We start from the raw sequence: 25,165 nt of genomic DNA, 5'->3' as shown, positions 1-25,165 counted from the left end.
CTGCCCTCCCGGTGCCCACAGCTTTCCAGGGTCCACGCCCCACCAGGTCATCCCGAATCCCGTCCTGTTCCTGCCTCCTCACAGGAGTCTCCAGCCATGCAGCTTCCCCTCCCCCTCTTGTGCTACTTCCCTTTCTCTTGGATCATTTATAATTTCCATTCAGGAGTGAGCCAGCACTTTTAATCTTCACACCCCACCTCCACCTTGTCCTGCCTCCAGAGCTTGCCCCACATCTGGGTTTTCCACAGTAAACTTCTCACAAATTGACTACAGTCATTGCCCCTGCTTTCTCATTTCCCACATTCTTACCAACCTACTTCATCTAGGCTACCATCCCCATGAGGGACCTCGAAGCCACAAAACCAAGAAGCTTCTGGACCTTGGCTGGCTGTGACTTGACTTGGCCCCTGATCGTTTCCTCCTGTCGCCTCATGGGTGCTGCTGGGGCAAGTCCTCAGGGCCCTGTACACCGTTGGGAAGTCACCTCTGGCCCAGTGTTCCCCTGATCTGCATTCTGGTAATGACCCCCACTTTACACTGCTATTCCTTGCCCCGCTTTCCCAGAGGTCTGGACTCAAATATCCCAGTGGGCTTCAAACTAGAACTCAAACCTCCCTGGGGCGACACAGGCTTTCTAAGAGGGATGTGGCTGTGGGTGTTCCACTCAAGGTCCCCAACTCCAGATCAACTCTGTCTACATTCATTTACCAAAAAGAGGGTCTGTGTTCCCTTCATCTTTTTTTCTTTGAGACATGCAAGTCTTGCTCTGTTTCCCAGGCTGGAGTGCAGTGGCATGATCTCTGCTCACTGCAACCTCCGTCTCCCAGGTTCAAGCGATTCTCGTGCCTCAGCTTCCTGAGTAGCTGGGATTATAGGCCCCTGCCACCGTGCCCAGCTAATTTATGTATTTTTAGTAGAGACAAAGTTTCACCATGTTGGCCAGGCTTATCTCCAACTCCTGGATCTCGGGGATCCACCCGCCTCAGCCAGCCTCCCAAAGTGCTGGAATTACAGGTGTTAGCCACCACCCCCAAGTCTCCCACCATCTCTTTTAACAATCACGTTCTAGCAACCTGATCCCCAAAGGGCATGTTCTCAGCTACCTGACTCTCACAGGAGGATCATCCTGGAGTATAGAACCTCTAGAGCCAAGTAAAGAGGACAAAATTTGAAGTAAGTATGCTGGTGAAGAGAAAACGAACTTATTAATGAAATGGTCAACTTTGCAAGTCATTTTTTTTTTGAGATGGAGTCTTGGTCTGTAGCCAGGATGGAGTACAGTGGTGTGATCTTGGCTCACCGCAACCTCTGCCTCCCGAGTTCAAGCGATTCTTCTGCCTCAGCCTCCCAAGTAGTTGGGACTATAGGTGTGCACCACCACCATGCCCAGCTATATTTTTTTTGTATTTTAGTAGAGATGGGGTTTCACCATGTTGGGCAGGATGGTCTCGATCTCCAGACCTCATGATCCGCCCACCTCGGCCTCCTAAAGTGCTGGGATTACAGGCGTGAACCACCATGCCGGGCCTCTGTAAGTAATTTTTATAAACAACTTTACATGAAAGATCGCTATGTGATTGTGATTTTTTTGGCTTATAACTGGGAAGGAATTTAAAGAATTGAGTGACATTCCTCCAACAAAACTTCCCCCATCTACTTATTTATGTAAGGTTTCATAGCACTTACATCATTAAAATGAAAAACAGGAATAGAATCTGTTCTGAATGTTATCACATTCAAATTACAAGTATGTTCATCCACTAACATGTAAGCCAGTAATAAAAACTGTGTCTCAGTCCACAAAAAAATCTAATCCTCAGAGGCCTATAATTTTCTTTAAAAAGCTATCAATTTATACGCATACTTTTGTTGCAAAGAAAAATGACAGGACAATCAATAAAAGGTTTTCATGCATAAAGATATATTGGGGAAATGAATCAAATGGAAATTGGAAACCAGGTAGAAAAAGGGATTTAATTTCTGACAAAGAAAAGTGGCTTGGCATGAGTTTTTTTAAGATTAGAGAGCAGGTCTCACTGTTGTTCAAGGCTGGTCTTGAACTTCTGAGCTCCAGCAATCCTCCAGCTTCAGCCTCCGAAAGTGCTGGGATGACAGGTGTGAGCCACTATGCCCAGTCAATGTCATCTTTAATTGCATGATTTGAGTATTAAAGTATCAAAAAGGTCAACATATGAGCAACCCTACCCTTTGCAACTATTTAAATGTGTGATTAAAAATTCAGATGTGGGGCCGGGCGCGGTGGCTCATGCCTGTAATCCCAGCACTTTGGGAGGCTGAGGCGGGTGGATCACGAGGTCAAGAGATCGAGACCATCCCGGTCAACATGGTGAAACCCCGTCTCCACTAAAAATACAAAAAATTAGCTGGGCATGGTGGCGCGTGCCTGTAATCCCAGCTACTCAGGAGGCTGAGGCAGGAGAATTGCCTAAACCCAGGAGGCGGAGGTTGCGGTGAGCCGAGATCGCGCCATTGCACTCCAGCCTGGGTAACAAGAGCGAAACTCCGTCTCAAAAAAAAAAAAAAAATTCAGATGTGGCCAGGTGTACAGGCTCATGCTCATAGTCCCAGTTCCTCAGGAGGCTGAGGCCAGAGCATCCCTTGAGCCCAGGAGTTTGAGGCTGCAGTGAGCCATGACTGCACCACTGCATTCCAGCCTGGGCAACGGAGCGGAGCAAGACTCCATCTCTACGCTACAAAAAATAAAAACAAAAAACGATGTCAGCTTAAAACTAGGCCAAGGGATATGTGGTTTCGAAAACTGCATTTAGCGGTATGGAGCAGAACACGTGAAAATGACTGATCTACTACCCAGCCATCCGACACCACTGTCTCCCTCCGCACATCTAACAGGTGCTCCATCCCCTTGGGCACACACGGAGCTCCTGTTGGTGTCCCCAGTCTACTCTTCTCTCAGTCTTGTCAATCTCAAGAGGTGACACCACCTTCCCCCAGGTACTGCTGCCCACATTCGAGTGCCAACCTTGGTTCTTGCCCTGACACCTGCCACTGGGATCCTGCTGGCTCTCCTGATAAGGCAATATGTGACAAGTCTGCTTTCCTCTGACTCCACAGCTACTGCCCTGGTCCAAGCCACCCTCTCCTTTCCCTCCCTTCCTGAATGAAGCCATTCTCCACTCTTCAGTTTTGGAAAACGCAAGCTGCTGCTCTCCTGCTTAAAGCCCTCCGGTGGCTTCCCAGCAAACTGCAAGAGAAGCCGAGGTGCTGAACAGGGCCCCTTGAAGGCCCCTTGAAGACCCCGTGTGCCCCGGCCCTGGAGACCTTTCTGCATTCACCATGCTTCTGCCACCTGGCTTTCCCTCTGCTCCCTAAACCTCCCAAGCCTGGGCCTGCCTCCAGATGGCTGTGCCCCCTGCTTGGGATGCCGTCTCCCACATCTGTGCACAGCTGACTTCTCATCACCTGAGACGCAGCTTAAGTATCACCTGTGCTGAGAGGCTGTCCCTGATTGGCCCCTGGTCAAGCTCTACACTGTAGCCACCTCTTTCAGCACGGCACTACATAGCACCTGCTCGCCTCTTCTTCACAGTTTTTTCCAACTGTGAGAACATGTCAGCAGGCACAGAGTAGACTATACGGCTGTGCACTGAGGGCAGTGATGCAGGGAGCCAGCTTTCTGATAGGAGCATCAATAGGGAAAATTATGGATTGCATTGTTTTCCATTCAAAATGAAAACAGCTTAACGAGTAAGGCTCGGGGGCTCACGCCTGTAATCCCAGCACTTTGGGAGACTGAGATGGGTGGGTCAACTGAGGTCGGGAGTTCGAGAACACCCTGACCAAAGCGGTGAATCCCTGTCTCCACTAAAAATACAAAAATTAGCGTGTGGTGGCGCACATCTGTAATCCTAACTACTTGGGAGGCTGCGGCAAGGGAATCGCCTGAACCTGGGAGGCAGAGGTTGCAGTGAGCCGAGATCGTGCCACAGCACTCCAGCCTTGGCGACGGTGCTGGACAACTGGTCTGTCAGAGTGTGGGGAGCACGACGAGCTGGCTGGGAGCACCCATCTCAACAGGGCTGCTGTTTGACTTCAGTCAACTGGCATCAGGAGGGAATGCCACCCTGTGGTGGAATTTCTTCCCATTTTTCAAAAGAATCCAGAAAGGTATATTCTAATAAGATCTCCCGATCCTGTTTCTTTTGTGAGAGGGGATCTTGCTGTCTAACAGGCTGGAATGCAGTGGTACACGGCAGCCTCAGAGTCCTGGGATCAAGCATCCTCCTGCCTCAGCGTCCCAAGTAGCTGGGACTGCAGGCTCGTGCCACCACACCTATAATCTCCTGGTTTTTAAATGCTGACAACTAATTTTAAAAAAATTTTAAATACTTATTCCAAATAAATTTATTGTAAATAAGTCCAGCTGGCCTGTGGTTTTCTGGCTAGAATCACTGAGGTATCCAGTGCTGTCCTGGCCTTTGCAACATGACGACGGGAGATGGGCATCATCTTCTACGATGCACAGAGCTTTAGCATTCAAAGGGTTTACTGGCGTTAACTCCTTCCTTGAGAGGGGTGTGCTTGTGTGTGTGTGCTTCAGATACTCCTTGCATTAGTATCACTCTAGGGAGAGACTGAAGCACAGATAAGCAGAGTGGCTTTGCCTAAGGCACCAGCTCTAAGGATTGTTACTTTTGTGACTGCAATGTTTGCATTTCTGTGATATATTAGGCCCCTCTACAGTGGAGAGAAAACACCCTGCATTCTCTGTGGCTCCTCAACTGATGTGCCCCTGGGTGGTTATAGAATTGGGCAGAGGGAGCTACTAGGGAGCTTGGGATGCTTCAGGCCCAGAGCCCTGGCTTCAGATGGTTCTAGGCTTAGAGGACCCACTGTCTGTGGCCTTGGGCCTGCTGCCCTCAGCCAACTTGGAAAGGGTGCTCACAGAGTGCTGAGTCGTCCATTCCAGTCCTCCTAGCAGACCTAGAAGCCACTTTTCAGACTCTATGGGGCTACCTGCCTCCTGTTTCCCTGGAGATTTTTTCCCAGTCCCTTTGTTTTCATAAATGGAAAGAAAAACTAGCACAGGCTGGGCCTTCTGTGTCCAGTGGGCCATGGATTGTAAGAAGCCCCAAGAGACACTACACACTCACCATGTTTTGTTCAGCCATAAAGCACTCGATGAAACGCTCAGGGTACTCTCTGTTGAAGATCTCAGAGAAGGTAGAGTACTTGGTGTCACCATCCAGCACAATGACTCTGTCGTTTGCATCGCCCAGTTTAGCCAGAGCCAAGCCACATGCTTTCCGAGTAGCTATCTAGAAGAAATAAAGAATCAGGTGGTAGAGTTTCTTCAAATGTGTTTAGAAGGAACGACTACAGAAGGAAGGTACCATATTGCAGAATGACATATTATCATCTCTCTTGGAGAAAGTAAATTTGTGATTTACCAAAAATTTCCTTTAATGTCATAAACATGGATTGTTAGTCAATCTTAAAGCCATGCTAAACGGCTGATGTGGCAAGTTACCCCCATCCCAGGCCCCCACTTCCCAAGCAGGCTAACGCTTCACAGCTCTAGAGTGAGATTTCTGACATTACTAGTTCTTAGCATATTTTCCAAATTACTTGACAAGGTACAATGACTCACACTTGTAATCCCAGCACTTTGGGAGGCTGAGCCGGGCAGATCATCTGAGCTCAGGAGTTCAAGACTAGGTCTGGCCAACATGGTGAAACACCATCTCTATTAAAATACAAAAAAATTAGCTGGGCATAATGGCGGGTGCCTGTAGTCCCAGCTACTTGGGAGGCTAAGGCAGCTGAATCACTTGAACCCAGGAGGCAGAGGTTGCAGTGAGCTGAGACTGTGCCACTGTACTCCAGCCTGGGTGACTGAGCGAGACTCCATCTCAAAAAAAAAAAAAAAATTGTTGAATGCCCTGAACTGTTTTTGTTTAGTGTGTATGATGAGGATCATACTTCCCCCGACCCCCGCTTCCTTTGACCTAATACTAGAACAGTGAATTCTATTCCTATGTCTCCTGGCTTGAGTCATCTGCATTACTATTTTGAGCTCACGGACTCATTTAATTTTTTAAATGTACTAATGCAGCTGAGATGGGTTAACGTTCTGTTTATAATTTTTATGTTGGTATTCATAAATCAAATTGCTCTACAGTTTTCTTTAGGCTAGCTCTGTCACATTTTCACTTCATAAATGAATCAGGATGCCATTTTCACCTTCCTCCATACTGGGAAAAAATTCGCAACAGTTTAGAAATCACTCTTTTCATAAAGGTTAAAAGTTAGTCACTCTTATTAACCTAGTGAGCCTGGGTGCTTTGGGGGTATAGCACTGGGACAGTTTTCTCCAGTTTTCCTAGGGCTACTGACCCATTTAAGTTTTTTGAACGTCTTTTAGTCAATTTTGGTATTTTATGCATTCCTAAAAACACTCCAGCCCTTTTTACATTTTCATACCAATCATACAACTATGGAGTTACACAGTTTTCTCAAAATTCTTTTTTTTTTTTTAGACAGTGTCTCGCTATGTTGCTGAGGCTAGAGTACAGGAGTGCAGAGCTCACAGCAACCTCCTCCCGCCTCCTGGGTTCAGGTGATTCTCCTGCCTCAGCCTCCTGAGTAGCTGGGATTACAGGCATGCACTACCACTCCCAACTAATTTTTGTATTTGTAGTAAAAACAGAGTTTCACCATGTTGGCCAGGCTGAGTATTCTCCTAATTATTTAAATTTCTCTGCATCTGTGGTAATCTTCTCTTTCCAATGACTAAGTTCACATATTTATGTTTTTTACCTTCTTGAGTAGGTTAACTGATTAATGGCTTGTCTAATGTATCAGCAATCAAAGAGCCAACTCTTAGATCTGTACCCCATTCACGTGACTTCTTTTCGAATTCACGAACTTTTGATAAACTGGCTTGCTTCCTTAATAAATTTTGTCCTATTCATACTTCATCTTTTTTAGTTGAGGGGAGAGATGGAGTTTTGTTCTGTCACCCAGGCTAGAGTTCAGTGGCGCGATTTCTGCCCACTACAACCTCTGCCACCCAGGTTCAAGTAATTCTCCTGCCTCAGGCTCCTGAATAGCTGTGACCACAGGCACACACTGCCATGTCTGGCTAATTTTTTGTATTTTAGTAGAGATAGGGTTTCACCATGTTGCCCAGGCTGGTCTCGAAATCCAGAACTCAGGCAATCCACCTGCCTCGGCCTCCCAAAGTGCTAGGATTACAGGTGTGAGCCACCACGCCCACCCCCACCTTTTTTTAAAGAGACAGGGTCTCGGTATGTTGCCCAGGCTGGTTTTGAATGCCTGGGCTCAAGTGATCCTCCTCCCTTGACCTCCCCAAGTGTTGAGATTACAGGTGTGAGGCATTGAGACTGGCCTCTATTCATACTTCTTTTAAAAAAATTAAAGTTCCCATAATTTCACATTCTACAGACAAACGCAACAATTTGGTGTCATTTCTCCAAATATAATTTTCTATGCATTATAATAATGTATAATAACCCCTTTTTAAGATTTCCCACATACAAACAGAAATATACTCTATGCTGTTTTGCAACCTAAAAAGATTTACTGGCTAGGCTCGGTGGCTCACGCCTGTAATCCCAGCACTTTGGGAGGCTGAGGCAGGTGAATCACAAGGTCAGGAGTTCGAGACCAGCCTGTCCAAAATGGTGAAACCCCGTCTCTACTAAAAATATAAAAATTAGCTGGTTAGGCCGGGTACGGTGGCTCACACCTGTAATCCCAACACTTTGGGAGGCCGAGGCAGGCAGATCACAAGGTCAGGAGATCAAGACTATCCTGGCCAACATGGTGAAACCTCATCTCGACTAAAATACAAAAAAATTAGCTGGGTATGATGGCGGGTGCCTGTAGTCCCAGCTACTCAGGAAGCTGAGGCAGGAAAATTGCTTGAACCCGGGAGGCAGAAGTTGCAGTGAGCTGAGGTCACACCACTGCACCGTAGTCTGGTGACAGAGTGAGACTCCATCTCAAAAAAAAAAAAAAAAAAAAAGACAAAAATTAGTCAGGTGTGGTAGTGGGCACCTGTAATCCCAGATACTCAGGAGACTGAGGCAGAAGAGTCACTTGAACCTGGGAAGCGGAGGTTACAGTGAGCCGAGATCATGCCACTGCACTCTAGCCTGGGTGACAGAGTGAGATTGTGTCTCAAAAAAAAAAAAAATTTACTAACTTACTGGGGAAGCTCTTATCTTCTCTTGCTGAGTTGTTTGCCATTTTGGTATCATAACCAATGTTGCAATCAGCATTCATTCCCATAGGCACATCTGCCTATTTGCAGATGGGTATTTCTGTGGGATAAATTCCTTTAAGTTGTAGTGTGAACAGTTAAAGTGTTATCATACAGTGCCAGAGCACCCTTTGTTTCTTTGAGATAGCACATCACTCTGTTGCCCAGGCTGGAGTGCAGGGGCCCAATCATGGCTCACTGTTCCCTCAAACTCCTGGGCTCAGGTGATTCTCCTGCCTCAGCCTCCAAAGTAGCTGGGACCACATTATACCACCATGCCCAGCTAATTTTTAAATTATATGTAGAGATGGGGTCTCACTACTTTGCCCAGGCTAGTCTTGCACTCCTGGGCTTAAGTGGTCTTCCTGTCTTGGCCTCCTAATGTAATCCCTCCTTGGCGCTGGGATTACAGGTGCGAGCTGCTGTGCCTGGCCTGCCCTTCCGTGATAAACCTTTTTCTTCCTTCTGGTTTTGTTTTCTTCTGATTTCTCAAATATTCACCATTCATTTTTGTTAAACCCTCACTACTAGGCTAAGAAGAGTCAGAAAGCTCGTCTGTCCTCCCAGGCTCATCGTCTTCCTTCCTCCGGGCCATGGAGAACCTGCCTATGTCGGCCTGCTATGATATACCAGAAGACAGGACAAATGTGCTGAAAACCAAAAGGACCTGATGTTCAGAGTTTTGTGCATAATTTGATTCCTTTTTGAGGTTCTTGATGAGTTGGCCTGCTTTTGTGTGTAATTCAGAGAGTAAGTTCAAAAGACCAGCCAGCCTTGGGCCACTATTCTTGGCGCAGACACAAAATTGTGGCAGTTTTGTGCACAAACCAAAGTTAGGAAGCAAGAAAGAGGCACACCACCCAGGAGCTGAGAAACAGCAACTGACCAATCAGAACATTCAGATGCATGTGTGAAAGCAAAAAATAAAAATCAGACCTAATAAAAGGGAAGGCAGGGTAGGAGTGGTGAGGGGTGAAGTACTTCCTACTGGGTGCAACGTTCACTACTCAGGTGCCCAGATCTCACCATGACACAATGGACATCCATGTGACACAACCGCACTGTGTACCCCAAAGCTATTTTTAAAAATGGTAAACCTATTTTTATAAACTGTTAGTTATATGTCACTACTAATTGGTTCGTCCATGGAGACCAGAGTAAATGAAGAACCCTGTGTATACAGGAACATTAGCGAACAAAGCAGCTGATGTTCCTGCCTCACTCAATTATCCCCCTTTCTGCCTACCTTGTCACCAACTCTGTAACCAGGTGGAGAGGTCATCCTTACATCCATGATGTTGATTTCAGGGGAGTCCTCGATGGGGGGCTGTGGATAAAGGTTCCTGGTGGTCTCTATCTGGCTCTCAATTAATTTGATGATGGCATCTGCTCTTTCTCTTGGCATTGGCTTTCCATGCCAACTTTTTGCATCCTCCGTATCTGTAAGGAAACGAATAAAAAAGACCCATTCCATAAGATTTAACAAGTACCTATGAGGTCACCTGAAAAAGACCCTGATGAAAAAAATGCCACCTTAGGACTCCCAGGACGAATACCTGGCACAGAGGGAGAAAATAGTTGGGATAAAGGCCCTGAGGCTTTTTGTTTTGAGACGGGAGTCTCACACTGACTCCTCCCAGGCTGGATGGAGTGCAGTGGTGTGATCGTAACTCACCACAGCTTCCGACTCCTTGGGCTCAACTGATCCTCCTGCCTCTGCCTCCTAAGTAGCTGGGATTATAGGTGCAAGCCACCACACCTAGCTATGCCCCTAAGGGCCACTGGTGAGTGGAAGGGAGAATGAGAAGACATGGCTGGAGAGACAGGTATGGCCAAGCATGGAGGGTGGGTCTTGTGGGTATAAGGAGTTTGCGTTTCATCCAAAGCAAGACTGGAAACCGCTGAAGGGTTTGCAGTGGGGTAAGTGACTGATGAGATCCAGTATAGAAAGATCACTGTGGCAGCAGTGTAGAGACTGCTGTGGAGGGAGGCTGGCTGGAGCTTTGGGAGAGATGATAGGTGTGGCAACAGTCATGGTAGCAGAGATAGGGAGGAAAGAATGGATCTGAGATGCATGCTAGGGACTGAGTGTGTGTGGGCACCAGGGAGGCGGAGGCAAGGACAACATCCCGGGTTCTGCCAGGTGCACACTGGTAAATAATTTACTGAACAGAAGGCACCAGAGTAAAACTGTATTTTTGGGAGGAGTCAGAACAGTTTTCTTCTAAAATGACTATAGTCTTTTGAAAAAAACCAGGAACCATACTCTTTGTAATGAGTTAAGCTTGAGATAAACAATTTCAGCTGTCAGCCTTGAAATGTGCTAGTTGGTTATTATTCCAAGCTCCCTTCTTCCCCAGCTCCCAGGGTTCTTCCAGATGGTGTGGGTCTAGGCATGTGTGTCCGTATGCACACGGATTTCTGCACCTGCTCACACAGAGCCCTTTCCGATTCTATAACCTAGAGACTGTTCCTTGTCAGTCCTCTGACGGGCTGTACTCCTAGTCACTCTCTCATGCAGATAAAACATCACTGTTCACCTGCTAGGGCTGGTGACGTCCCCTCCTATCCTAAGCAGACACTAGCTAGTGAAAAGAAGGGAGCAGGAACCTCTAGCATATACTCGCGCAGAGTTGCATTCGCTAAATGAGTCATCTGCCTAGGCCCGGGTAGGCCTCTCCCGCCTCTTCTGCTGAGCGGACAGAAGAAAACACTTGCTTACTTGGTGTGCCCCGGCCCCTGAAAGTCTTGGCCACCACAGCAGTGGGCTTGTGCTTCACCTGAGAGGCCTGCCAGAACACCCGGCACAGTGCCTCCACGTCCCGGCCGTCCACCACGTAAGTGTTCCACCTGCCAACAGAGGAGCAGGCTGCGTTACAAGGGATGAAGAGGGTGGGACAGAATGGAAATCAAGCACCAGAGAATACAGTTACCCGAAGGCTTCGCAGCGCCTCCGATAGATGTCTATGCAGTGCTTGGAGGGCAATGCACTACTGCATCCCAGCTGGTTCATATCAAAGATCGCCACAAGATTGTCCAGACTGTAGTAGGAAGCAAAGGCCATTGCCTCCCAGACAGAGCCTTCTGAGGACTCGCCGTCACTCATGAGGCAGAACACCCGGTAGCTGGAAAAAGACAAAAGAGGTTTAGGACCCTGCGGGGACTCATCTGGGCCAACCAAGCAAATGCATTTCAGGAGAAACGGAAGCAACTGGAGGGGCTGCTCCAGATCATCGGCTTCCCAGCACAATTTTCCTCATCAACTCTGCACCAACCTTGTAGCTAAGGAAGCCAAGCGTGGAAAGCCTAGGCCTCACAAACAGGCTTTGCCTTTGGCTATAGTTTTCTCATTCTAGCTGTAAAGCAACTTTCAGATTCTTCTACTTTTCCTCATCAGCTAGCAAACAGGGCCAAAGGAAAGGGGAGGAAAGCAGCCCCCTTAAGTTCCCCAAACACTTACACATTCACTTTCCTGCCGAGTTTCCTTCTACAGCATTGCCACCTTCTAAGATTTTTTTTTTTCCCCGAGACAGAGTCTCACTCTGTCACCCAGGCTGGAGTGCAATGGCGCGATCTCGGCTCACTGCAACCTCCGCCTCCTGGGTTCAAGCAATTCTCCTGCCTCAGCCTCTGGAGTAGTTGGGATTATAGGCCTGCAAGACCATGCTAGGCCAATTTTTGTACTTTTAGTAGAGACGTGGTTTCACTACGTTGGCCAGGCTGGTCTCAAACTTCTGACCTCAGGTGATCTGCCCTCCTCAGCCTCCCAAAGTGCTGGGGTTACAAAGTGTTGGGATTACAGGCGTGAGCCACAGTGCCCGGCTGCCACCTTCTAGTTCTGATCTTACAACTTATTTAAAATAATCACAACAATCAGAAATCCCACCTTGGGAACATGTTCTGCAATGAAATAAACTCCTCCACAACCAACGATGTTGAGTGTTTGCATCAAGGAAACACATCTGGCCAGGTGCAGTGGCTCATGCCTGTAATCCCAATACTTCGAGAGGCCAAGGCAGAAGGATCACCTGAGGTCAGGAGTTCGAGACCAGCCTGGCCAAGATGGCAAAACCCCATCTCTACTAAAAATATAAAAATTAGCCAGGCCTGCTAGTGCATGGCTGTAATCTCAGCTCTCCTCGGGAGGCTGAGGCAGGAGAATCGCTTGAAACTGGGAGGCGGAGGTTGCAGTGAGCCAAGATGGTGCCACTGCACTCCAGTCTAGCCACAGAGCAAGACTCTGTCAAAAAAAACGAAGAAAGAAAGAAAAGCAAAAACCCCCACACATCCCAGACCCCACTAAAATGCTGGAATTTTTAAAAAAGCTATCCACCCTAGGAAAAGAACGGAAAGGCAACAGCAGCTGGAATCTTTAAACAGACCTGTGGGAGAGGGAGTGGGGCAGCTGTCTGAGAAGGCCTTCCAGAGGTGTCAGCACGGGATGTGATGGGGACTGGCCCTTCAGGGCTCTCTGCCCCATGGAGCTAGGTGGCTGGCTGTCCCTTGAGACTCTAGGAAGGGGAAGGCAGGGCAGTTAAATGGCTGTGGGTAAACGCCTTACCTGGCCCTGTCGAAGTACTTGCCAGTATATGCCATTCCACACGCAACTCCCAGTCCTTGCCCAAGCCATCCTGTTGCCACATCCACAAACGACAGTCTCTGTAAGAGAAGGGACCCAGTGAACCCAGACGCAGCTGCAGGACATGGTATCAGGTGGACTCACACACTGAGCGTAGACTGCTCATGTCAGCTGTGCGGCAGAGTCCCGACCCAACAGCCCCTCCCCGCCGCTGGGTGAGCTCCTCTTCACCCCACCCACACACACCCCAAGCTTCAGAGCAATGTTACCAGGGGCAATGGGTCGAGGCCAGGGCTCAGCCTGGACTGGAAACCGGGGTGACTACGATGATGAAGACATCCACATCCCTGCCTAGGGAGTCAGGTAATGCATACGGTATGGCAGGGGTGGGTGGAGCTTTGGGAATAGAGAAGGGCTGCCTAAGTGCAAAGCAGAAACTTAAGGTCTGATTCTTGCCATTGTCGCATGGTCTTTCCCGGTCATGTACAAATCAGATGTTTTTGTTTTTGAGATGGAGTCTCACTCTTGTCACCCAGGTTGGAGTGCAGTGGTGCGATCTCAGCTCACTGCAACCTCTGCTTCCCAGGTTCTAGTGATTCTCCTGCCTCAGTCTCCTGAGTAGCTGGGACTACAGGTGTGTACCACCACGCCCAGCTGGTTTTTGTATTGTTAGTAGATACGGGGTTTCACCATGTTGGCCGGGATGATCTCAACCTCTTGACCTCATGATCTGCTGGTCTCGAACTCCCAAAGTTTGGGGATTACAGGCGTGAGCCACCGTGCCCGGCCTGGATATGGGTTCTTAAACAGAAACCGGAAACAGAATATTCTGGTTCCCTGGTTTGTAAAACTCAGGTCAACTGAGATTTTTTGATGTTTCTAGAAGCTTTTATTTACAATTGCCAAAACCTGGGAGTAGCCAAGATATCCTTCAGTATGTGACTGGATACATAAACAGTGATACATCCAGATAATGTAATACTGTTCAGCACTAAAAAGAAATGAACTATGAACCCATGAAAAGACATGGAGTTAAACTTAAATGTATATTACTAAGTGAAAGAAGCCAATCTGAAAAAAGTACATAGTGTGTAATTCCAACTATATGACATGCTGGAAAAACCAAAACTATGGTCACAGAGAAAAGATCACTTAATTAAAAGAAATAAATATTTTTAAAAACCAGTGGTTTTCAGGTAGGGAAGAGATAGGGATGAATAGGCAGAGCACAGAGAACTTTTAAGTCAGAGAAACTTCTTTGTATAATACTCTATAGTGCTACATGTCATTAAACGTTTGTCTAATCTTACAGATTGTACAACAGCAAATGTGAATGCTAAAATAAACTGTGGATTCTTGGGTGATTATGATATGTCAGTGCAGATGCATCGTCAGCTGAGATCTTACAAGTGGCCATCTAGAAGTGCCCATGCCTCAGACGAATCCCTTTCCACCAGCATTCTACCCCACTCCCAACATCCTGTTTGCAGGCACAGGGTCATCATTGTCCCAAGCAGAAAATGTGACCCTCTGTGGGCCACAAGGTCATGCCAAAGAGCTGCTGCACTGACAGGAGAGGCTCAACTGGCAAGCACAATGAATTTACCCAACAGCTTCTGCAGCCACCTTTTCCACCTGGTCTTAAACATCCCTGGCCTCTGGTCACTGCAGCAGCCTCCCAGACTCCCCACCACTCTCCTGCCCCTTCCAAATCCCTGCTCAAGCGTCAGCACTGAGGTTTTCAGGACCATTCTTTTTCAACCAGGGCCTACCTCTTCCACTTTTACTTGATCCCAGATGCTTGGCTCCACCTGACACTTGATCTACTGACTTACAAGTTTGTTTCTTGCCTGTCACCCTCCTCTGCTCAAACACCAGCACCATTCAATCAGGGATGAGTGGGGTCATCACTACTGTAGATGGGTGGATGCTACTTACGATTCTCAGATCTCCTGCTTCTTGCTTCCTACCCTCTGTTAATCCCTGGGTGCTCCTGATCTTCCCCGGCATTCTCTGAATGCTTTGTGCACCCCTCCCCGAGACTCCCTTTTGGTTCTGCATTACCAGCCCAGCAGAGCTGGCCCCCTCAAGTCTCTTTTGACCATGTTTCTAGCCGCATCTGCCTCCCTATGGCGCCCACCTCATTCATGCAGCAAGCTCTGGCTCCCAGGCGCCTTGCATGCCCTTGGAAGTTCTGTAACATAATGGGCCAAGCCTGGGCTCAGCAGTCAGACGAACTCTGCTTCCCTCTAGCTGTGAAGTGTGAGACCAGCGGGCCCATCTCAAAGACTTTATGGGTACAGTGGAGACCAGAGCCCCCTTAGGTGGCAGGAGGTTAAGGATAAAGTGAGGCTAGATAGGGGAAACTGGCGAGGCATCAGTATGACGTCTGTTACGGCAGAAGTTCTCCCACGTGGGTGTTGTTGTCTTTCTCAAGAACCCTTATGCTGTGGGGGGAGGTAATTCTGGGAGGTGAAGGGCTAGAATAAAGGTCCACTCTGCCTGTAGTATGGCTGTTTACCCCGTTCCTAGGCAAACCACAATGGACTATGCTTCCTGTGTTTTCTCTTTTGTTCCAATTTTATCTGCCAGCTCAATCTGATGAACACACAAATTCTGGCAGCTGAACAGTGCCTGGTGTGCTGCTGCTGATAGCAAGCCTCTTCGCCTGCTGAGGCTGATGGCTCTGATGGCAGCTGTTAAAACTCTAGACATTTTTTTTTTTTTTTTTGGAGACAGCGCCTTGCTCTGTCACCCAGGCTCAAGTGATCCTCCCGCCTTAGCTTCCTGACTAGCTGCAGGCACGCACCACCAAGACCAGCTAATTTTCATGTATTTTGTAGATTGGGGTCTTGCTATGTTGCCCAGGCTGGTCTCAAGCGATCCTCCCGCTGGAGCCTCCCAAAGCACTGGTGTGAGCCACTGTACCCAGTCTTCCCTTATTTTACACCTGAAATCTGAACACCCACATTGCATTTATACATCTAATATTTTACAACTTTCATTGTAAGGGGGGCTGGGAGCACTAGCCTGTTGCCTATAATCCCAGCACTTTGGGAGGCAGAGGAGGGTGCTTGGGCCCAGGAGTTTGAGGCCAGCCTGGGCAACATAATGAGACCTTGTATCTACAAAACATAGAAAAATTAGCTGACCACGGTGGTGCATGCCTGTAGTCCCACTGACTCAAGAGCCTGAGGTTGGAAGATCGCTTGAGGCCAGGGGGTCAGGGCTGCATTGAGCTGAGACAGAGCCACTGAACTCCAGCCTGGGGAAGAGCGAGACTCTATCTCCCCGCAAAAAGGAAAAAAAAGGTGTAAAAAAAGTTCAAGTTTATAGACATGTTTAAAGACTAGCACAATGAATTTCTTCCTGTATACTGCTTACCTCCAATCACCAACTGAAAGCAATGGAAAACATTTACTTCATCTCTCCACACACGTCAATTCTATTTATTTTTTTGCCAAACCATCTGACATTATGGTTCAGACACCAAGACAAAGGTCACAACTATGACCTGTAGGCACTTCACCCATGCCCACAGTTTGATTTTTGTCTTTACTTCCCACTCTGCTAATCTGGTACTTCTATTTGGACACAGTACTCTCCCCAGCCAGATTTTTCTTTTCTTTTCTTTTTTTCCTTCAAGATGGAGTCTCGCTCTGTCACCGTTCACTGTAACCTCTGCCTCCCGGGTTCAAACAATTCTCGTGCCTCGGCCTCCCGAGTAGCTGGGATTATAAGCATATGCTACCATGCCCAGGTAATTTTTTTGTATTTTTTATCTTTTAGTAGAGATGGGGTTTTGCTATGTTGACTAGGGTGGTCTCAAACTTTTGGCCTCCAGTGATCCACTGGCCTCAGCCTCCCAAAGTGCTGGGATTACAGACATGAGCCACTGTACCCGGCCCCTAGCCAGGTTTTAATTTGCTTCAGGACACAGTGTACTTTCAGATGGCATCAAACCAGGCACACACTCTCAGACTGACCTTGTTTTTAAGGTTCCTTTTCTTTCCTACCCCCCAGCAACATGAGGTAGCTGGTATTGTGCCCAGTCTAATGAGAAGTGCTCCATCAGTTTCAGGTCAGATCTGCAGACATGGGAAAGGACACTGACTGATGGGTGGGATGTCCCTCCCAGTCACACTCCATGTACCCCAGCTCAGAGAGTCAGATCCACTGAGGCTGCCTGCCTCTGCTCAGGCAGCACAGAGGGTGGGAGCAGCATAACCCTGTTCCCACCCTCTGTGCTGCCTGAGCAGAGAGGGAAAGCTTTTGTGGTAGATGGGGCGAGGCAGGGTATGACAAAGGAAAGGAAGGGCCACCAGCTCTCCCATGCCACCTTTCCTACCAAGCCATCACATGGTTCCAAGCGGCCACCAGCTCTCCCAAGCCACCCTTCCAATCAAACCATCACATGGTTCCAAGCCATCACATGGTTCCTAGGGTCTAGAAACCTAGAGCATTAAGATGCAAAGAAAGAAAAATCAAAATGATCAACAAGGCCCATTCCAGGCCTTGTTCCCACACGGTGGCTGTTCAAACTGGGCTTAAGAAGCAAGTGCTGCAGCAGCCCTGGACTCCCAGCCAGCATACCTTTGTGAGGATGAATCGGTCATTGTCTGGATTCTCTGGATCTGACTGCTTGTACCTCATGATGTAGAAGAACAGCACAGACATGATCTCGGCAGAACTGCTGCATGATGTAGGGTGGCTGAAAGGTAGACATGACACTGGTCATTTCTCGCAGAAACTGACTTCCTAGGACATGACCTTGGCACATGGTATCCTCACAGAAGCAGTCATTTCTCCTAGCCCGGGAAGAATCCCACCAAGGGCAAGGAATGCAGGGCTCTCGGGTTGGATGCTTAAAGCCCAATCACCTCACCGCCCCTCCCCTGCTCACAGCGAGGTCAGCTCCTAAACAGCAGGGCACTGTGCACTCCCGGGTCAGGTTTCTCTCACACCTCCGCATGAGTCTTCTTTAACGTGCTTGAATTCATCTACGGCCTTTCCATATGCAGAGGAAATTTTAGGAGCACTGCTAATTAGAAATGCCATGAAGATCCCATTTTAAAAATGAGTTTTAGGAAGTGAATGGTGAGGGACTGAGCAATCTGTCATGGTTGGGTAACGCAGGCCTTCTGAATGCCGCCAAAGTAACTGCTGCTCTTAGAAAGCGGCCTGCATGTGAGTCCAGCCAGGCCTTAATTAATTAAAAGGGGGAGGGGACAAGACAGAGGGACAAAACCAGCTCCCTGGAGCTCTGCCCCAACTGTAGGTAAAAAAAGATGTTAGGCCCAGCTCATATGAATAATCTCTAATTTCAATTTCCACTAAAAAAATCCCCATTAAGAAAATGGGGACTTAGGCCAGGCTACTCGGGAGGCTGAGGCAGGAGAATTGCTTGAACCTGGGAGGCAGGGGTTGCGGAGCCAACATTGTGCCATTGCACTCCAGCGTGGGCAACAAGAGCGAAACTCCATCTCAAAAAAGAAAAAAAAGGAGGGGGGACTTAAACCTCTTGCTTTGCAAATGTCCCTTAAGTGTATGATTGAGATTGAAAAGTCACAAGAGGTCCCTTGAGAAAATGCAGCCATCTGTTACTAATTTTGAAGGTGAAGGGAACAAAACGAACATGTACAAAAATTTCAGACAGGCCGGGTGCAATGGCTCAAGCCTGTAATCCCAGCACTTTGGGAGGCCGAGGCGGGTGGATCACGAGGTCAAGAGATCGAGACCATCCTGGTCAACATGGTGAAACCCCGTCTCTACTAAAAATAAAAAAAATTAGCTGGGCACGGTTTCGCGCCCCTGTAGTCCTAGCTACTCTGGAGGCTGAGGCAGAATTGCCTGAACCCAGGAGGCGAAGGTTGCGGTGAGCCGAGATTGCGCCATTGCACTCCAGCCTGGATAACAAGAGCGAAACTGCGTCTCAAAAAAAAAAAAAAAAAAATTTCAGACATATATGGGTCTTAACTGCGTTCACACCGTCTTTTGACTGACTATCTAGCCCAGGCTCTGGAGCAAGATTTCATTTATTTATTTATTTGAGACACAGTCTCACTCTTGCCCAGGCTAGATGTACAGTGGTGCAATCTCGGCTCACTGCAACCTCTGCCTTCCACATTCAAGCAATTCTCCTGCCTCAGCCTCCCAAGTCTCTGGGATTACAGAGGTGCATCACCACGCCTGGCTAACTTTTGCATTTTTAGTAGAAAGAGGGTTTCACCTTATTGGCCAGGCTGGTCTCAAACTCCTGACTGACCTCAAGTGATCCACCTGCCTCAGCCTCCCAAAGTGCTGGGATTACACGTGAGAGCCGCCGAGCCCGGCCAACATGATTTAAAAAGACATATTGTACTAAGTATTTTCTCTAATCACAATGGGATGAGGTTGGAAATCAGTAATAGATGGAAAACTGGAAAATTCACAAATTTGTGAAAATTAAGCAACACACTCTTACACAACCAAAGAGCAATGGTGAGATAAAGAAATAAAGGGCATCCACATTGGAGAAGAGGAAGTCAAACTCGTGCAGCAACACTGATGATATGATCATATACCTAGAAAACCCTAGGGCAGGCCCGGCACGGTGGCTCATGCCTGTAATCCCAGCACTTTGGAGAGGCCGAGGTGGGTGGATCATCCGAAGTCAGGAGTTCTAGACCAGCCTGGCCAACATGGTGAAACCACATTTCTACTAAAAAAATACAAAAAGTTAGCTGGGCGTGGTGGTGAGTGCCTTTAATCCCAGCTACTCCGGAGGCTGAGGCAGAAGAACTGCTTGAATACAGGAGGTGGACATTGCAGTGAGCCAAAATTGTGCCATTGCACTCCAGCCTGAGCAACAAAAATGAAACTGTCTCAAAAAAAAAGAAAAAGAAAAAGAAAAGAAAGAAAGAGAAAAAGAAAAGAAAACCCTAGGCCAGGCACGGTGGCTCACATCTAATCCCAGCACTTTGGGAGACTGAGATGGGCAGATCATCTGAGGTCAGGAGTTCAAGACCAGTCTGGCCAACATGGTAAAACCCCATCTCTACTAAAAGTACAAAAATTAGCCGGGTGCGGTGGCACGCACCTCTAGTCCCAGCTACTCGGGAGGCTGAGGCAGGTGAATCACTTCAACCCAGGAGGTGGAGGTTGCAGTGAGCAGAGATCACATCACTGCACTCCAACCTGAGCGATAGAACCCAGAAGTATAAGCCAAATACAGCCAACTGATATTCTGCATAGCATACAAAAACATAAACCGCGGAAAGGACACCCTATTCAATAAATGGTGCCAGGAAACTGGCAAGCCATATGGAGAAGAACAAAACTGGATCCCCATCTCTCACCTTATATAAAAATCAACTCAAGGTGGATAAAAGACTTAAATCTGAAACCTGAAACCATACAAATTCTAAAAGATAACATTGGAGAGACTCTTCTGGACATTGGCCAAGGTAAAAAAATCATGACTAAGACCCCAAAAGTAAGTGCAACAAAAACAGAAATTAAAATATAGGACCTAATTAAACAGAAAAGCTTCTGCACAGTAAAAAGAAGTAATCAGCAGAGTAAACAGCCAACCCACAGAATGGGAGAAAATATTTGCAAACCATGCATCCAACAAAGGACTAGTATCCAGAATCTACAAGGAACTCAAATCAGCAAGTAAAAACAAACAAAAAAAGTCCATCAAAAAGTGGGCAAAGGACATGAATAGACACTTCTCAAAAGAAGATATAAAAACCGCCAACAAACATGAACAAATGCTCAACATGACTAATCATCAGGGAAATGCAAATGAAAACCACAATGATACCACCTTCTCCTGCAAGAACGGCTGTAAGTAAGAAGTCAAAAAACATCGCTTCTCAGCCTTTTGGCTAAGATCAAGTATAAAAAGTCAAGAAACAATAGACGGTGGTGTGGATGTGGTGAAAGGGAACAGTTCCACGCTGCTGGTGGGCATGTAAAATAGTACAACCTCTACGGGAAACAGTAAGAGATTCCTTAACTAAAAGTGGAAGATCTACCTTCTACCATTCCATCCAGCAATTCCACTACTGGCTATCTACCCAAAGGAAAAAAAGTTATACGAAAAATGTACATGCATGTTTACAGGCAGCACAATTCACAACTACAAAGATAGGGAGCAAACCTAAGTGGCCATCAGCCAATGAGTGGATAAAGAATGCAGTGTATATACAACATGGAATACTACTCAGGCATAAACAACAAGGCATTTTGCAGCAACTTGGACGCAACTGGAGGCCATTATTTTAAGTTAAGTAACTCAATAATGGAAAAGCAAATACTGTATGTTCTCACTTGTAAATGGAGCTAAGCTTTGGGGTGATATAGTGGACTTTGGGAAGAAGAGTGTAGGGGGAGGGTAGGAGGAAGGTGAGGGATAAAAGACTACACATTGGGGACAGTGTGTACCACACCTGGGTGATGGCTGCACTAAAATCTGAGAATTCACCAATACAGAATTTATTCATGTAACCAAAAACCACATAAACTATTAAAATTTTAAAAAGAGGCTGGGCATGGTGGCTCACGCCTGTAATCCCAGTCCTTTGGGAGGCTGAGGCAGGTGGATCACCTGAGGTCAGGAGTTTGAGACCAGCCTAGCCAACATGGTGAAACCCTGTCTCTACGAAAAAATTAAAAGATTAGCTGGGCGTGGTGGCAGGCGCCTGCAATCCCAGCTACTCAAGAGGCTGAGGCAGGACAATTGCTTGAACCTGGGAGCCGGAGGTTTCAGTGAGTTGAGATTGCGCCACTGCACTCCAGCCTGGGAGACAGAGCAAGACTGTCTCAGGAAAAAAAAAAAAAGCAAGAAAATGAGAATACACTTAGAGACAAATGAAAACAGAAGGACAAAATACCAAGACCTACGGGATGCAGCAAAAGCTGTGCTAAGTGGGGCATTTATAGCTATAAAGACATTTTTTAAAACCTCTCAAATCTGGTTGGATGTGGTAGCTCACGAGTGTAATCCCAGCACTCTAGGAGGCCGAAACAGGCAGATCACTTGAAGCCAGCGGTTCGAGACCAGCCTGACCAACATGGAGAAACCCCCATCTTTACCCTGGGTGACAGAGCAAGACTCTGTCTCAAAAAATAATAGTAAATAAATAACCCCTCAAATCAACAACCTAGCTTTACAACTTAGGGACTAAACCCAAAGCTAGCAAGAGAAAGGAAAAAAAGATCAAAGTACAAATAAAACAGAGACTAAGAAAACAATGGAGAAAATTAATAAAACCAAATTTGTTTCTTTCCTTTCCTTTTGTTTTTTTGAGACAGTCTCACTTTGTCACCCAGGCTGGAGTGCAGGGCATAAACCTGGCTCACCGCAGCCTCAAGTAATCCTTCTGTGTCAGTCTTCCAAGTAGGTGGGGCTACAGGTGCTCACCATATGCCAGGCTAATTATATTTTTGGTAAAGATGGGGTTTTCCCCATGTTGCCCAGGCTGATGCTCAAGCGATCCAGCTGTCTCCGCCTCCCAAAGTGCTGAGATTACAGGTGCGAGCCAACTCCCCCAGCCAAAGCTGGTTCTTTAAAAAAGGTCAACAAAACTAGCTATTAATAGATGGGCAGGACACCCGTGGTGTGCACCTGTAATTCCAGCTACTTAGGAGGCAGAGAGACAGGTGGGTCGCTTGAGCCCAGGACAGTTTGAGGCTGCAGTGAACTATGATTGCACCACTGCACTCCAGCTTGGGTGACAGAGAAAAACCCTGCAGCAAAAAAAAAAAAAAAAAAAAAGCCGGGCTCAATGGCTCATGCCTGTAATCCCAGCACTTTGGGAGGCCGAGGTGGGTGGATCACCTGAGGTCGAGATTTTGAGTCCAGCCTGACCAACATGGAGAAACCCTGAGTCTACTAAAAATACAAAAAATTAGCGGGGTGTGGTGGCGCATGCTTGTAATTGCAGCTACTTGGGAGGCTGAAGCAGGAGAATTGCTTGAACCTGGGAGGCAGAGGTTGCAAGTCGGGAGGATCTCGAGGTCAAGGAATCGAGACCAGCCTGGCCAACATGGTGAAAGCACGTCTCTACTAAAAATACAAAAAATTAGCTGGGCATGGCGGTGCCCACCTGAAGTCCCAGCTACTTGGGAGGCTGAAGGAGGAGAATTGCTTGAACCTGGGAGGAGGAGGTTGCAGTGAGCGGAGACTGCGCTACTGCACTCCAGCCTGGCAACAGAGGGAGACTCTGTCATAAAAAAAGGGGGGGGGGGTGAAAAGTACAATCAAGTTAAAGTGAGGTTATTACTACTGCTTCTACAGAAATATAAAAGGTGACTGTACTATGAATAATTGCAAGCCAACAAATGGGTTAATCTACAAGAAATGGATAAATTCCTAGAAACAGAAAGACTCACAAGACTTAATCAGGACAAGAAAATCTGAATAGACCTACAAGCAACTAGTAAGAAGACTAAGCAGTCATCAAAAAACTCCCAACAAAGAAAAGCCTCACTGGTAATTCCTAGCAAACATTTAAAGAAAAATGAACAATCCTCTTGAAACTCCTCAAGAAATGTATATATATACATTGTTTTTCTTTGCTACAAGGTCTTGCTTCCTCTGTTGTCCAGGCTGGAGCGAAATGGCGCAATCTCAGATCACTGCAACATGAGCCTCTCAGCCTACCGCGTAGCTGGGACTACAGGCACGTGCCACCAAGCCCAGCTAATTTTTCTAACATTTTGTACAGAGGCTCGCCATGTTGCCCAGGGTGATCTCTAGGCTCACGCAATCCGCCTGCCTCGGCTTCCTAAAGCAATCAGGCTCCCATGTACTGAGACGGCAGGCCAGAGCCACTGTGCCCAGTTAGATTTAACTTTTTTTTCTTTGAGACAGGGTCTCACTCTGTTGCCCCGGCCAGAGTGCAATGGCACAATCTCAGTTAACTGCAACCTGAGCCTCTGGGCCTCCCACGTAGCTGGGACTATAGGCATGTGCCACCACCCCCAGCTAATTTTTGTAACATTTTGTACAGAGGCTCGCCATCTTGCCCAGGCTGATCGCGAACTTCCTAGGCTCACACGAGTCTCCTGCCTCGGCCTCCCAAAGTGCTAGGATTGCAGGTCGGAGTCACCACAGTGGCCACTATAAAAAATTTAAGATGGAACACTTTGAAACTCATTCTAAGAAGCCAGTATTACACTTTGATACCAAAAGCAAATACTACAACTAGAGAGCAACATCCGTCATACTGATGCAAAACCGTCAGCAGCACGCTAGCAAACCCGCAGCTCAAGCCACCTTCTCACTTCAGCCTCCCGGGTGGCGGGCGTGCAGGCGGGTGCCCCGATGCCCGGCTCATTTTCTATTTTCGTTTTTTGGTAAGACACAGGGTTTCACCATGTTGCCCAGGCTGGAATTTTAATTGCTTTTTACCCTCATGTCCTGGGTTAGGGTCGCTCATTCACCCGCGGGGATCCAGTACAACGGCTTACCCAGGAAGCCCTGCTCCCCGCTAAAATGCAAACCGCAGTAGCCCCGTCTGACCCCAGCGACATCCCCCCCACCACCTCAGTCCAGTCTGGATCCTTGTCTCCTGACAGGGGATCTTGGGGACCTCCAGAACTTCGGCCACTGGGGAATGAGCGGTCTCCAGAGCCTGCGGCCGGCCTTGAGCTGGCGGGAATAGTGCCTCGCCGCCGTCTGGGAGGCTCGGCTGGGCCCCGACAGCCCAAGACAACAGGGCATCTATGGCAGGGCCCACTGGACATCTGAGGGCTCTCCCCTCACCACGCGACCCCATGGCCACCCGGCCTGTGGCCCTCCACGACTGGAGCCTGAACGAAGGGAACCTACCCGGAGCTCGCGGAGCACGTGGCCCTGATGGAATGAATTCGCAGGCGGCTGGCCATGTCTCGCAACACCTGCAAGGTACCCGCATCGGGCCTGGCGTCCTGCGGCATCTCAGCACTCCGCTCCGCCATTAGTCCAATCCTTTCGGCGTGTGAAGAGCAAGTGCAAAATCTCCGGCGTCTGAAGAGCGGATGCTGCTGTGCTGCCCAGCACATTGACGTGATGCGGCGGCTCCCTCCGCGTGCCGCGTGCAGCTCCCTCCGCGTGCTGCTACCTCTGCGAGCAATTCACGGGATTGGGAATGTTGGTGACTTGCCTGTGCAGCGTTCTTGAAAATAGTCCCGTTGTCATCTTCTCTCATGCCAGCAATCCCAAAAGGGCTCCCTCCACGGGTGCAGGGTCTCCTTTCCTTGCGCAAAAAGTTCCGGCACCAGCTGCGTAGTGCTGCACGTGGCACTAGGTGGTGCTGCACGTGACACTTCCCTCAGTAACCGTTAAGGTA

General features: G+C 47.9%; 1 protein-coding gene across 5 annotated transcripts in view; it reads right to left on the bottom strand.

Moving 5' to 3' along the window:
- The window catches only part of TKTL1 (transketolase like 1), a 35,597-nt gene extending 10,752 nt beyond the window's left edge, over nt 1-24,845 (bottom strand). For 2 of the 5 annotated variants that reach the window (XM_035288094.3, XM_035288095.3), the window contains exons 1-7: nt 24,667-24,845; nt 17,439-17,556; nt 12,828-12,925; nt 11,200-11,391; nt 10,989-11,116; nt 9,513-9,706; nt 5,133-5,297 (exon numbers count right to left, since the gene is read on the bottom strand). In XM_035288094.3, the coding sequence (XP_035143985.2) occupies nt 5,133-5,297; nt 9,513-9,706; nt 10,989-11,116; nt 11,200-11,391; nt 12,828-12,925; nt 17,439-17,556; nt 24,667-24,794 (1,023 nt within the window). In that variant the 5' untranslated portion in view covers nt 24,795-24,845. Of the gene's footprint in view, nt 1-5,132; nt 5,298-9,512; nt 9,707-10,988; nt 11,117-11,199; nt 11,392-12,827; nt 12,926-14,783; nt 15,052-17,438; nt 17,557-24,666 lie in introns of those variants that run through there. The other 3 variants (XM_035288097.3, XM_078363691.1, XM_035288096.2) reach the window with 2 other exon arrangements.
- Between the last annotated feature and the right edge of the window lie 320 nt (nt 24,846-25,165).

The sequence above is a fragment of the Callithrix jacchus genome, chromosome X, assembly GCF_049354715.1.
Source record: "Callithrix jacchus isolate 240 chromosome X, calJac240_pri, whole genome shotgun sequence".
NCBI lineage: Eukaryota > Metazoa > Chordata > Mammalia > Primates > Cebidae > Callithrix > Callithrix jacchus.
Note: the sequence above shows the minus strand (reverse complement) of the source record. Positions and strands in the feature narration are given on the sequence as shown.